This window comes from Leopardus geoffroyi, chromosome B3, assembly GCF_018350155.1.
Source record: "Leopardus geoffroyi isolate Oge1 chromosome B3, O.geoffroyi_Oge1_pat1.0, whole genome shotgun sequence".
NCBI classification, from domain to species: Eukaryota; Metazoa; Chordata; class Mammalia; order Carnivora; family Felidae; genus Leopardus; species Leopardus geoffroyi.
In genome coordinates this window covers 70,476,168-70,489,701 of record NC_059337.1, presented here as the reverse complement: position 1 = coordinate 70,489,701, position 13,534 = coordinate 70,476,168, and the positions used below count along the sequence as shown (strand labels likewise).

Genomic DNA, 13,534 nt, shown 5'->3' with positions numbered 1-13,534 from the left:
TCATATTGTTTAATACTGTGAAATCAAAACATCAGCAGAACTTATTTAAACTTAGAAAATAAATCAACTTAATTTAGAATAAAAAGTTATGAAAATAGTCAAGATCACTCTGAATTAATAAATCAATGAGATCAGACTTGCCTTTCCATACATTAAATATACTATAAACTAATGAGTAATAAAATATATAGTACCTCCTCAAAAATTATCAGGGAAACAAAACAGTAAATGGGTGTACCTGAAGAAGAGCCTTATCTATCAGGAAATTTAAAAAGGTTATAAAGAAAGCATAACAAATTCTAAGTGGAATGAATTATTATTTAATTGCAATGATGAAAAATCATTTCACATTATTTCTCAAAAGTCCAGAAAGATTCAAGTTTAAATGTGAAAATCTCAGCCTTAATAAAATGTAGAATTTAAATAATCTAGAATATTTATATTTGTCCTAAATATCACATTTATCAACGCTTTTTGGAGAAAACAAACTACAGCAAAAGAATGATCATACAAAATTCTCATAATTCAACTCTGTTCCTATCTCTCTACTACCATCTGAGTTATGGATTGTTGCCTTTAAAATATTTTCAATTTTATAGATGAAAAATGCATCTCATTTCTGTAATGTCAAAAGTCTTTTTTAATAATCCCAATTACTATTTTACTGCCAGTCTCTAAGGAATCTAAAACAATCAAACGAGTTCTCTCTTTTGTGCCTCCTACCAAGGGATACACTTATATATTGCTGTCTTTTGAAGGCCAGAGAAGAAAATAAAGTCACTGAATGATGAAGATTAAGCATCCACTTCATACTGATGTTACTTCTGAGGTCCAAGTGCATACTGGTAGGCTACATAATCATGACATGCTACTCTACCAATATACCGCACTGATCACATTATTTTCATTAGTAACATTAAATGTGTCTATAAATGGTACATACATATGCCAAAAATGATAACTGAGGGGAGGGATGAAAGGGGAAAATTAAACTGGAACAAACCTGATCTTGTTACAGTTGAAAAAATACAAAAATCAGAAAATACTATACCAATAATTACTGAAAAGTAAGATTATGATCCAGCAATGCAGGCCAAAGAAATTATTCTTAGAGAAGAGAAATCCAGGTATGTTCAAATTTTTTGGCTACACATATCAGGTTGAATGATATTCTTTCAGTTATAGCAGAAATATAGAGAAAGTTCCTTTATTGTTTTGAAAAATGCAAGTATAAAATGCTTGATTCATTAGTTTGAAAATAATAGAATGTCACCACTCATAAAATATTGATGGTATCATTATACTTGTTAGCAATTGCTAGAAAACCATATGAGAAAATGCAACTTTCCTATGGTAACAGTCTGGAAATGACCAAGTAGTTAAACACTTATTAAGCCAGAAAAAAATTAGAAATAGCATTTTGTCTAGAACTCTGTCTTTGCCAGACTCTTGTGTACCTAAAGGTGCACTTATTTCATACTTCAGAGAAATACAGAAGGTCCAAGGACTATAGTTTAGATAAGATCATTGTCTTATAGATAAGAGTGCAAAGCACAAAGAAGAAATATAGATTCACATCTTTGAATGAGAACTAAGATGTCCATTTTTGGTTTTATTACCTTGTGAAAGAAGAAATTTTTATGCTACTCTGAATGATAGTGTCAAAAATGGAAGATTATGGGCCATTTACAAGAACTGTGTGTCTTAGTGATAGTAACCATGCATAGAAAAGAGAATATGATTAAATGTTTATTATGGTTATCTAGATATACTATATTTTTAAAAATTTGAACTGTGTAACTAAAAGGTTGAAATACACTCCCCAAATCACATATATTCTATTTTATTTTCTGACAATCTGCATTAGCCCTGGGTCTAGGCTCTCATTAAAGGAAGGAAAAGACTGGAGTTCAACAACATGCCTGGAATAAGACTTGAAAAATAGAGCTAAAATCAGCCAAACAAGGAAGGTCTTAAATAGGTGAATTTAAATTGATTGAGCACTGACCTATTCTTTTTACTTGTTTGTATTTTTTAAAAGTTCATTTAGCTTGGCTGAATCCACTTCAGTCAGCAAGCAACATAATATCTACGACTTTTTTCAATCTTTGACAAAGGTAAAAGTTAAAGGAACTTTAAAGAAAATAATTGTTAGGAAGTACAAGTTCAAGTAGGCTAAGTAATCCAAGACAGTACTCTCTTCAAAGAATATATCACATTTTAAGTTTTGTTAGGTCATGTTTACAAAGATAAATGATTCACCGTACTCTATCCCTCACTAATGGAGGAAAGAGGAACAAGACTACAAAGGAAAACTTCACTAGTCCTACTAATAGTGATTTAGGTATTTCTATACACTCATATATGTTACAACATATGACTTAACAAATATCAGAGGGGTGCCTGAGTGGCTCAGTCGGTTAAGCATCTGACTTTGGTTCAGGTCATGATCTCACGGCTCATGGGTTCAAGTCCTGCATCGGGCTCTGTTCTGAAAGCTCAGAGCCTAGAGCTAGCTTTGGATTATGTGTCTCCCTCTCTCTCTCTCTGCCCCTCCCATGGTTGCACTCTCTCTCTCTCAAAAATAAACAAACATTAAAAAAATATTAAATAAAAATGGTTATTTGATCCAATTTTCCAACAATTGGATAAGAAGGCACAGATGGGACACTTTATGTCTGATCATATGAAATGAAGAATTAGGCAATATTTAGATGAGCATCTGTAGTTTTGAGAGTCAATCTGGGTCATTCAAGTCTAAAAACCTTAATCTTTCCTCAGTAATTGGGTTTTATCTCAGTTAACGATATAACTGTCTCCACATTCAATCTTCTAACAACAACATATATGTTCATGGTCTATAATTAGTCCTTTCAAGAAGCATAATTATTTTATGTGATTTCAGCAATATTTAATATGGCAAACTTTTTACTGCATTATGGAATGTCACAAAAATGTCAGTAAACGCACTTCCTGCAAGAGATAAATTTATCTTGCTTTTGCCTTCCAAAATTGCTTTATATCATTCTAATAAATTAAATGCTCACACACAGTCTGATCTGCAGCTGAACAAGGGAGAGGTTTTCTCAAATGTCCAACTGACCTTGCCCCTACTAACCAATACACCCATTTTATTTAGTTGGCTCTATTCCCTCCAGTTTCTATACCATGTGGTCCAGTGAAATATCTCCTGTAAAATATGAAAGAAGTAGTCATAGTACCAAATGGGTTGTTTGCCTGCATAAGAGACAGTATGTAAGTAAGGATGAAGTTTACAGATTTGTCAGTCCCTATGATATTCTGTGTGTTTTTCCCTCTTCTAGGCAACCTCTGATGAACTCATATGAAAGGATGAATGGATGTCCCCAACAACAGATCAAGTGTGTCTGAGTTCATCTTGCTGGGACTTTCCACTTCTCAAGAAATTCAAATACTCTTCTTTGCAGTCTTCTTCCTTGTCTATGTAGCCATCATAGTAGGAAACCTCCTCATTGTGATCTCTGTGATAGTTGATACACATCTTCACTCCCCCATGTATTTCTTTCTGGCAAATTTATCATTTTTTGATTTATGTCTTTCTTCTGTTACAACTCCCAAAGTGATTGCCGACCTCCTTAGAACACACAAGACCATCTCCTTGTGGGGCTGCATGGTCCAGATGTTTTTTATGCACTTCTTCGGGGGTGGAGAGATGTCTCTTCTGATAGCTATGGCCATAGACAGGTATGTTGCCATATGCAAGCCCTTGCAGTATCAGACCATCATGAATCACAGGGTGCTCATCGGGTTTCTGCTGCTCTCATGGGCAATTGGGTCCATACATACCACAAGCCAGATGGTTTTCACTATAGGTTTGCCATTCTGTGGTCCCAATGTTGTGGACAGCATTTTCTGTGATCTTCCACTGGTCATCAAGCTTGCCTGCACTGAGACCTATATCCTAGAGCTCTTGGTTACTGTAAACAGTGGACTACTGTCCCTGATCTGCTTCATTCTCCTGCTCTTATCCTACATTGTCATGGTGGTCACCATTTGTCAGCACTCCTCCAGTGCATCCTCTAAGGCAGTGTCCACACTGTCTGCTCACATCACTGTGGTCACTCTCTTCTTTGGTCCTGCTATCTTCATCTATGTTTTCCCATTCAAGAGTTACTCTGTAGATAAATTTCTTTCTGTGTTTTACTCTATAATCACCCCTCTCCTTAATCCAATTATTTACACTCTGAGGAATCAAGAAATGAAAGCAGCCATTAAGAGACTCAGCAGCCAGCACATTGGCTCTTGGCTCACTTCCTAAAGAACGTTTATAACAGCTGACTGTTTTGTGTTCTCTGCTATTGGGATTTTGATATTAAATACCAAATTTAATATTTATCAGAACAATCAAAATTAAAAATTTAAAGACTATCAATTTCCTCCCTCAAAATTCATGGAATATTAAGGTCAGTTTTATTAAAAATATAATGGAAAATGTTCATAGCAGTAATTTATTACATAAATTAGTGTGCACTCATTACTTCCTTGTACTTTCTTATCTTAGAAGTCAGGGAAAAGACCCTGATGAATGTTTAAAATATCCAATCATATATCTTCTTACAAAAATTTTATAGTTTTAATGGCCCAATATGTAAAAATGGGTAAATTCAGTAAGATATCACACTATATGGTGTTTATTATCAATTTTTATTTCTAAAGTTATATTAAGTAACTTCATAGGTGTGAAAACATCCATCAATATTTGTTCACCATATGGAGTCTTCACAGAGGCATTGTGATTTGAATGGGGATAAGAATACTTTCTCACTATATAGCCTCAATATGCTAATCATCTTTAGTAGAATGTAAAAAATATGCCTAAAAATAAATGTTTCCAACATACCTTTGTGTACTCAAATAGTTTTCTAAGAATCAATATCAACACAAATATTACAGATTAAAACCATGAACTGCTCAGTGCAGCTTGCTGTACCAGTAACTTGAACACAATGATTTTTCAACTGAATTCAGTCATTTATGAAACAATAAAAAAATATTTACTAGGTACCAAGCACTGTCCAAAGCAATACAGATATATGGTTATGGTTATAGACACAGACCTGGTCCCTGCTCTGGAGAGAATATCAAAGCGAGAGATCTATGTTAGGAGTGGTTGTCTCAGAAGATCGCTTTAAGGAGAGATGTTTATACCAACACATTAAGAAAGCCCTAGAATTAGACATTTGTGCAAGGAAAAGAACATTCCAGAAAAAGGCCAGTGTACATAGACATTGTGAAGTGAGAAAGAGTTTGCAAGTATTAAAAGTAAACCTTGTGAACGAGATGGATGAATAAAAGGGAAAAGATCTATGCCGAGATTTTTTTTTAATTTTTAATGTTTATTTATTTTTGAGAGAGAGAGAGTATGTGTGAGGGGGGAAGGAACAGAGAGAGATGGAGACACAAAATCTGAAGCAGGCTCCAGGCTCTGAGCTGTCAGCAAAGAGCCTGACAGAGGCCTCGAACTCACGAGCTATGAGATCATAAGCTGAAGCTGGATGCTTAAGCCATGGAGCCACCCAGGCACCCCTGTGCTGAGATATTATAGAAGGGAAGAGACCAGAGTTTTCAGGCCTAATGGATTCTTTTTTATTGCCAATGTAAAGCCATCGAAGTGTTTTGAAAAAGGGAAGGAGGAGATGTCATATTTATTACAGTTTGGTATATACCTCAGTCCTCATAAGTAGAGAATATAATGCATCAAAAGTGAAAGTAGAGGGAATAGTTTTTGGGCTGTTTCAGATAGTAAACCTGAATTTCTTAAATAAACACAAACAATGAGTATGTGGGAACTGTAAAGACTTCCAAAGGCAAAGAGAAAACCTAAAAGTATTTGAACATCTTGGGGACATCTTTTTTGAAGTCTTTTTAAAAATTTTTAGGGGCGCCTGGGTGGCGCAGTCGGTTAAGCGTCCGACTTCAGCCAGGTCACGATCTCGCGGTCCGTGAGTTCGAGCCCCGTGTCAGGCTCTGGGCTGATGGCTCAGAGCCTGGAGCCTGTTTCTGATTCTGTGTCTCCCTCTCTCTCTGCCCCTCCCCCGTTCATGCTCTGTCTCTCTCTGTCCCCAAAAATAAATAAACGTTGAAAAAAAAATTTAAAAAAAAAATAAAAAAAAATTTTTAAACGTCTCAGTTTAAAAATTGTTTTAAATATTTATTTATTTTTGAGAGAGAGAGACAGAGCACAAGTGGGGGGAGGGGCAGAGAGGGGGAGACAGAATCTGAAGCAGTCTCCAGGCTCGGAGCTGTCAGCACAGAGCCCGACACGGGGCTCAAACCCACAAACCATGAGATCATGACCCGAGCCAGTCAGATGTTTAACCGACTGAGCCACCCAGGTGCCCCAAATGTCTCAGTTTAGAAAAATAATAATATTTTTGTTTGAGTTTTTATTTGATAACATAAAATAATATTTTTGTTTGAAATTTTTTCTTTGAGTATAGTTGACACACATATTACATTACTTTAAGGTGTACAACATTGGGTTTTGACAAACTTTTACATTATGCTATGCTCAACACAAGTGTAGCTCCATCTGTCACCATAAAACAGTATTGTAATTTCACTGACTGTATTTCTTATACTGTGCCTTTTATTCCTGTGACTTGTTCTTTCCATAACAGGCAACCTGTATCTCCCACTTACCATCACCATCCCCCTACCTGCCTCACCTCTGGCAAGCATTAGTTTGTTCGCTGTATTTATATGTCGAATTCTGGTTTTTGTTGTTTTTTTTAACTCATTTATTTTGTTTTTAGATTCCACATATGAGTGAAATCATATGGCATTTGTCTTTCTCTGACTTATTTCACTTAACATCCTGTAGATCACTATGTTGTTGCAAATGGCAAGACTCCATCCTTTTTATGGCTGAGTAATATTCCTCTCTCTCTCTCTCTCTCTCTCTCTCTCTCTCTGTGTGTGTGTGTGTGTGTGTGTGTGTGTGCATGCACATGTATAATATCTTCCTTATCCATTCATCTAGTAACGGACACTTTGGTTGCTTCCATATCTTGGATATTATAAATAATGCTACAATAAATGTAGGGGGTGCATAAATCGTTTCAAATTAGCGTTTTCATTTTCTTTGGTTAAATATCCAACAGTGGAATTACTAGATAACATGGTAATTCCATTTTTAATTTTTAGAGAAATCTCCATAATGTTTTCCACAGTGCCTGTACATTACATCCCACCAACAGAGGTAGGTGCACAAGGTTCCTTTTTCTCCACATCCTCACCAACAATCGTTATGTCTTGTCTTTTTGATTCTAGCCATTCTGACAAGTTTAAGGTATTATGTCATTGTGGTTTTGATTTGAATTTCCCTGATAATTAGTCATGTTGGGCACTTTTGCATGAGCCTGTTGACCATCTATATGGCTTCTTTGGAAAATGTCTGTTCAGGTCCTCTGCCCATTTTTGTCAGATTTTTTCCTTTTTGTGTGTTCAGTTGTATGAATTGTTTACATATTTTGGGTATTAACCCCTTATTGGATATATTACTTGCAAAAACCTTCCCCCAGCCAGTACGATAACTTTCTGTACTGTTGATGGTTTTCTTTGCAGTGCAAAAGCTTTACAATGTACTTTGCATATCAAACTTAGATATTTTTCCTGTTTATCCCCTTCTTCATCCTTTTAAAATATATTTGTCCTACTTTAGTTTGGCTCCAGATTGTGTGCTTCTAACAGTTCAGATTTATTCTGAAAAATTCTATGCATGCCATCCTTACCAACTGGTTTGGACAATTAGGTCAGAGCACATAATACTGTTCTAATATTATCTTTTGATTTCTATATTTAAGAGTCTTCTTCTTGAAGCATCTCAAATGCCACACTGAACTGTGACACACACTTACTCACCATAAATATTCTTAAAAGTTTTATTTTTCATGGCAATTCTAATCGCTGTGGCTGTATAAGGAACTAAATTAAAAAACAAATTCTTGGTTTCAATCAAAAAGTGTGAAAAATTTATTAACAATGTCTGTTGTGGCCTTTGGAAATTAATGTGGCACCACACATATCATATATCTGTTACCCTCGCTTTCTTGTAATCTTTTCGAGAGGCTTTTAATTGGACAAGCATGGAAGAGTTATATTTAAGAGTATTCAGAAAAATTTCTGTACCACATGAACTCATCTGCAATCATATTGTTACACTGATAGCTTTAAGAATTTTATTTGCTTAATTACATTGTTTTGTAAAGGTGTTGCTACAGATCTTTTTTAATACTTTTGAGTTACCATGAAGTTCTATATAATTACAAAGAGCTAGCAAAATTCTCTATCTTTAGAATGGTTGATTGCAAAACTCCACTAACCAATCATTTATTGATTACCATTATTCCTTTATCGATTACCATGGTGAAAGCCTCCCCAGCTTGCTCATTCGAGCTCTTTCTGCTCTCTTTTTCTCTCTCGCCCTTTACATGTTAAAAGGAGATTTTTCTCTGCTAAGAACTGGCCTATACTTGTGAATTTCCTTATATGCTTTGTTCAGTGTGGGTAATATTTTAACTTTACTTGAATAAATACATTCAATTACCAAATTAATCACAAATACTCAGATTGAGGAAATCAAATTAATAGAATTATTATTTCCTCAAGACTATAATCTATAGTAGATCAATTTTCTATCAATGTGCTCGTCCTGCCCCAACCAAAACACCTGAGTTAGTACGAAGCACTTACTAGAGAAAGTTCACATGGCTGATATACTTCATGAATACACAATCCACTTAAATAATGAGAGAAGAGGTCCTTGCTCTGAACTCTAGGGAACCCTAGCATATTTATTTTAATAATTCCCTTTGGGAGTTGATCACAAGCCTATACCTTATGTATATGATTCTTGTCCTTTTTTTAAAAAAACTGCAAATGATGGTCATATATATTCATGGTGTAAAAAAGATATATATTCAGGATCTCACTGTGTCTGCACGTCTTTAAAGAGACCACTCCTCAGCTAGAACTGGTAGGTTTAGATAGCAGTGCTAACACCAAACTGCAGTTGCACACTTTAATAAAAGAAAAACTCAGAACTGAATTTTACAGAAACTTAGAACTGAATGATAACCATATTATCTGATAATGAGGGCAACAGTAAAAGATAATTTGGGTCAACTAGCAACTGCACAAATGTATCTAATTTCAGTAAGAGGAACAGCTAGTCTGACTGATAAATAGCACTCACATTCCTGATTTTAGGGGTCAGTTTTACAGTGCGAGTTTATTTTTTGCAATACAAACTTGGGTTAGTTTAATATGTTTGGGATAAAAAAAACTAAAAGAATTTAGAATGTTGTAAAATAATGGAAAAATCGGATTCTTACTTGGCTAAGTTTAGCATTTGTGATAAGTCTAAAATGTAATCTATCAACACTTCAAATAATAAAATGGGAAACATCGACTTATTTTTTTCATATTAATTTACTCACATATGTTTTTACCTTCATACATTCAGTATGTATTTCAACACAGAAAACACTTAGGGAACATTAGGTGAGAGCAATGATTAATTTCAATCAGTATTTTTTAAAAAAATCTTCTCCCTCAAGTCTACAAGTATTTTCTTCACTGAAGTTATATAACTTTCTATTCAATATAATTATCTAATTATACTGGTAATATATTTGTTTTTGGTAATTGTGCAAGCCAAGGACTATCTTCTATTTTTCTAAATCCACTGGTCTTCTTCCAACGTGTGTGTGTGTGTGTGTGTGTGTGTGTGTGTGTGTGTGTGTGTATTGAGAGAGAGAGAGAATGAGTGTGTGTACAAGCAGGGGAAAGGCAGAGAGAAGGACAGAGAGAGAGAGAATCCAAAGCAGAATCTGTGCTGTCAGCACAGACCCCCAACACCAGGGCTCGAACTCAAGAACCATAAGATCATGACCTGAGCTCAAATTAAGAGTCTCTCACTTAACCTAACTGAGCCACCCAGTGCCCCCTAACTACATTTAAAAGTTACTTTAATATTTCAAACTTGACAAACATATGAGAATAAAGTCCTTTGTGTATTTGTAATGTTAAGTCTTTTTCTATTAATTGTAAAAGTTTATTTTTTAATCAGGAAAATATTTATAATGGCTATTTTGGCAGAATTTGAATTTTGCCTATAAAAGTGAATATTCCCCTTGGGTTAGATAATCTATGCATGGCCTAATTCTCTCATAAGATGATTCATTTAAAAAAAACCCTCAAGATCACTAAAAAGTGCACAGCCTTTATTCTTATTAAAAGAACTGCCAGTTACACATTTCCACATATATTGTTTAAGTGCATTTGTGGAAATGTATGGAAAAGACTTTGTTACTGAATACAGAGACTCAGTATTGGGCATCCCACAGCTTTTCTTCCCCAGACAAGTGCCCTCAGTGGAAAAGAGTGCAGTATGTTTCCATACTTTAGTCACAAAAAAGGCATAGAAAGAGCCAGGCTCTCCAGTCACAGGTCAAGCATCCCATTCTCAGACAAATTCCTGCTACAGAGAAACCAAACCAGGCCCTATCCACTTTATCCAATTATTTTTCATTCCTGTTCAGCTCATCATGTCTGTATAATACAGACCATGCAAAAGTTTAAACTTTCCACTTAAGGTTTAACTGTGACTTATGTTAGGAAGAATTATTTTCTTTTTCATACTCTATCTTATTTTTGTCTGTGTCTGAGCAGAAAAATATAGATTTTAAAGATAATTTATCTTTGATCATGTGTATAAATTATCATAATGAATGATTTCATCTATCATAACAGAATGGAATCCATCTATATGATGGATATATTTAATGAAGAGGCTTGCAAATTGTTAAAAAAACTAAATTAATAAATATCAATTTTTTCTTTTAATTTTCCAATTTTACATAGTAAATATTACAAAATTGCTTTTATAATTCTCAAGATTTTCTCCTGTTAGTACCATAAGACTGAGAAATGCATAATTTGAAGCTGTACATAACTAGTACGCAGACTCAAGTACTGCATGAAATGGAATAACAATGATGGTGTTAAATCTTTATAATGAAGACAACTAAGGTAATTACATCATTTATATTTATAGAGAAAAATACTTTGACACTGTCTTCTTTACCAAGTCTTACATGGTAAGATTCTTCTGTGGTTCTTACTGGTTTGAGCATCCTTAAAATCATCAGAAAATGAGATAATGCTACAGATAGAATTATGTGATTGTACCTATGTAGGATCTATGGTTGTTTAATAAAATATACAAATATATTCCAAATATGTTACCCTGGGATCTCATAACAATCTATGAGGTAGTAGAGTAGGTATTATTTCATTTTATGGAAAAATAAATCAATGTTCAAAAGTTAAGAGTATACATCTCTAGTAAATGTTGAGGCCAGGGGCAGAATTTAAATCTTTATTCTTGATTCAGTTTCTTTTTTTAATTCTGATAGTTAGGCTAAACAAAAACTTCTGAATATTTCCTGAACTACTAAGCAAAAGAAAAAAGAAAAAAAAGAAATTCAGAGTAGGTTTTGCATGCTCTGTTTTGGTGCTCCAGGACTAGAATGTGCTGTAAGTATCGTGCTTTTTGTTTGTATATGTATGAGCCTCCACCTATGTTTTTTTTTTAATTTTTTTAATGTTTATTTTAATGTTTAATGTTTTTTTAATGTTTAATGTTTATTTTAATTATTTTTAATGTTTATCACTAATAGTTTTTTTTTTAATTTTTTTTAATGTTTATTTATGAGACAGAGACAGACAGAGCATGAACAGGGGAGGGTCAGAGAGAGAAGGAGGCACAGAATCTGAAACAGGCTCCAGGCTCTGAGCTGTCAGCACAGAGCCCGACGCGGGGCTCGAACTCACGGACTGTGAGATCATGACCTGAGCCGAAGTTGGCCGCTTAACCGACTGAGCCACCCAGGCGCCCCAATAGTTTTTTTTTTTAAGAAGAAAGAAAAACATGCTAGGACCAAAAGATCTAAATCAAAATTAAAAGTAGATAAAAGTAAGCCAACAGTGTCAGCCCAATCTGGATACATATACAGGGTACAAGTGTCAAGGATGTAGGAGCCAAGATAAGAATTGAGTCAGTCTGCACACAAGTGCAAAACAGTGTCAGAGGAAAGCACTGGGTACAATAATGATAAGCATTTAGGAGCCAAGGAAACATAAACACTACTTGTAAAGGGTTTGTTGGTTGTTCACAGACCATCTATATACACAATATAAAGGGACAAGGAAAAAAAACTCCAGCCAAGAACCCAGCAATAATACATTCAGGAAAATAGGCAAAAAGGCTCAGCAGTGGAGGACACAAGTTTTGTTCTGAATGTACAACGCTATTCAGAAGAAGGAGGAAGAGGAGGACAACATTGATGGGAGGAGGAAGAGGGGAAGGATGAAATGAAGACAGAAGGAAGGAAGGAAGGAAGGAAGGAAGGAAGGAAGGAAGGAAGGAAGGAAGGAAGGAAGGAAGGAAGGAAGAAAAAAGGAAGGGAGGGAGTGAGGAAGGAAAGAATGGAGGGAGGGAGGGAAGGAGGAAGGGAGAAAGAGAGAAACCTGGAAACTGAGAAACATTTATGGCCTTGCCTGGAAACTTCCTAGAAAGCTTGTTTTATTATAATTTAGGGGGGCAATAAGAACATATGATAATCCATAACCAGATTATAGCTTCAGGAATAAGCGAAATCATTGTTATACCTCTTTTTTTTTTTTTAATTTTTTCAACGTTTATTTATTTTTGGGACAGAGAGAGACAGAGCATGAACGGGGGAGGGGCAGAGAGAGAGGGAGACACAGAATCGGAAACAGGCTCCAGGCTCCGAGCCATCAGCCCAGAGCCTGACGCGGGGCTCGAACTCCCGGACCGCGAGATCGTGACCTGGCTGAAGTCGGACGCTTAACCGACTGCGCCACCCAGGCGCCCCAATTGCTATACCTCTTTAAGATAAAAGGGAGGGGTGATGATATAGTATAACTGATATAATAAATTACCCTAAAGCAAGTTGCTGAAAAAATTTATCAACTCACATGCACATATCTGAATATTTTATATTAGGGAGGGGGAAAGAAGCAAAAGATCAAATACTAAGCACCATCACCACAAAGTTACACGACTGTATTACTACCCACTTGAATTAAATCATTTGACTAATGGTCATTTGGCTCTTTTACTCATTGACACATTGAACTCATGGTTCATAAACTCATAAACTCATGATAGAAACAACAAATCAACGTGGAGATGCATTCTATACCTGCAAACACTGTTTACAAAATTTTACAATAAATTTCTTATCTTTGGTGCTTTTCTGGCTGAAAATAGATTTGGTAATGTGAATGTTGCTTGAATCAATAAATTGAATGTATTTTTTCAGAAATGTTCATCTTTTCTCTTTCTATAGGAATCAAATGCTACTTTCTATATGTTCATATCTTCAAAACTATCAAAGTTTAAATCATCACTTTTTTCAGATTTTCTACATTTTAATGACTTTCTGAAAACCCCTATATAGACTAG

At 35.1% G+C, this 13,534-nt stretch overlaps 1 protein-coding gene across 1 annotated transcript; it reads left to right on the top strand.

The window, feature by feature from the left end:
- Positions 1–3,355: 3,355 nt before the first annotated feature.
- On the top strand, positions 3,356–4,297 carry LOC123583662 (olfactory receptor 4K13-like). The gene has a single exon (XM_045450809.1). It carries the CDS (start codon positions 3,356–3,358, stop codon positions 4,295–4,297), a length of 942 nt encoding a protein of 313 aa, XP_045306765.1.
- Positions 4,298–13,534: the final 9,237 nt, after the last annotated feature.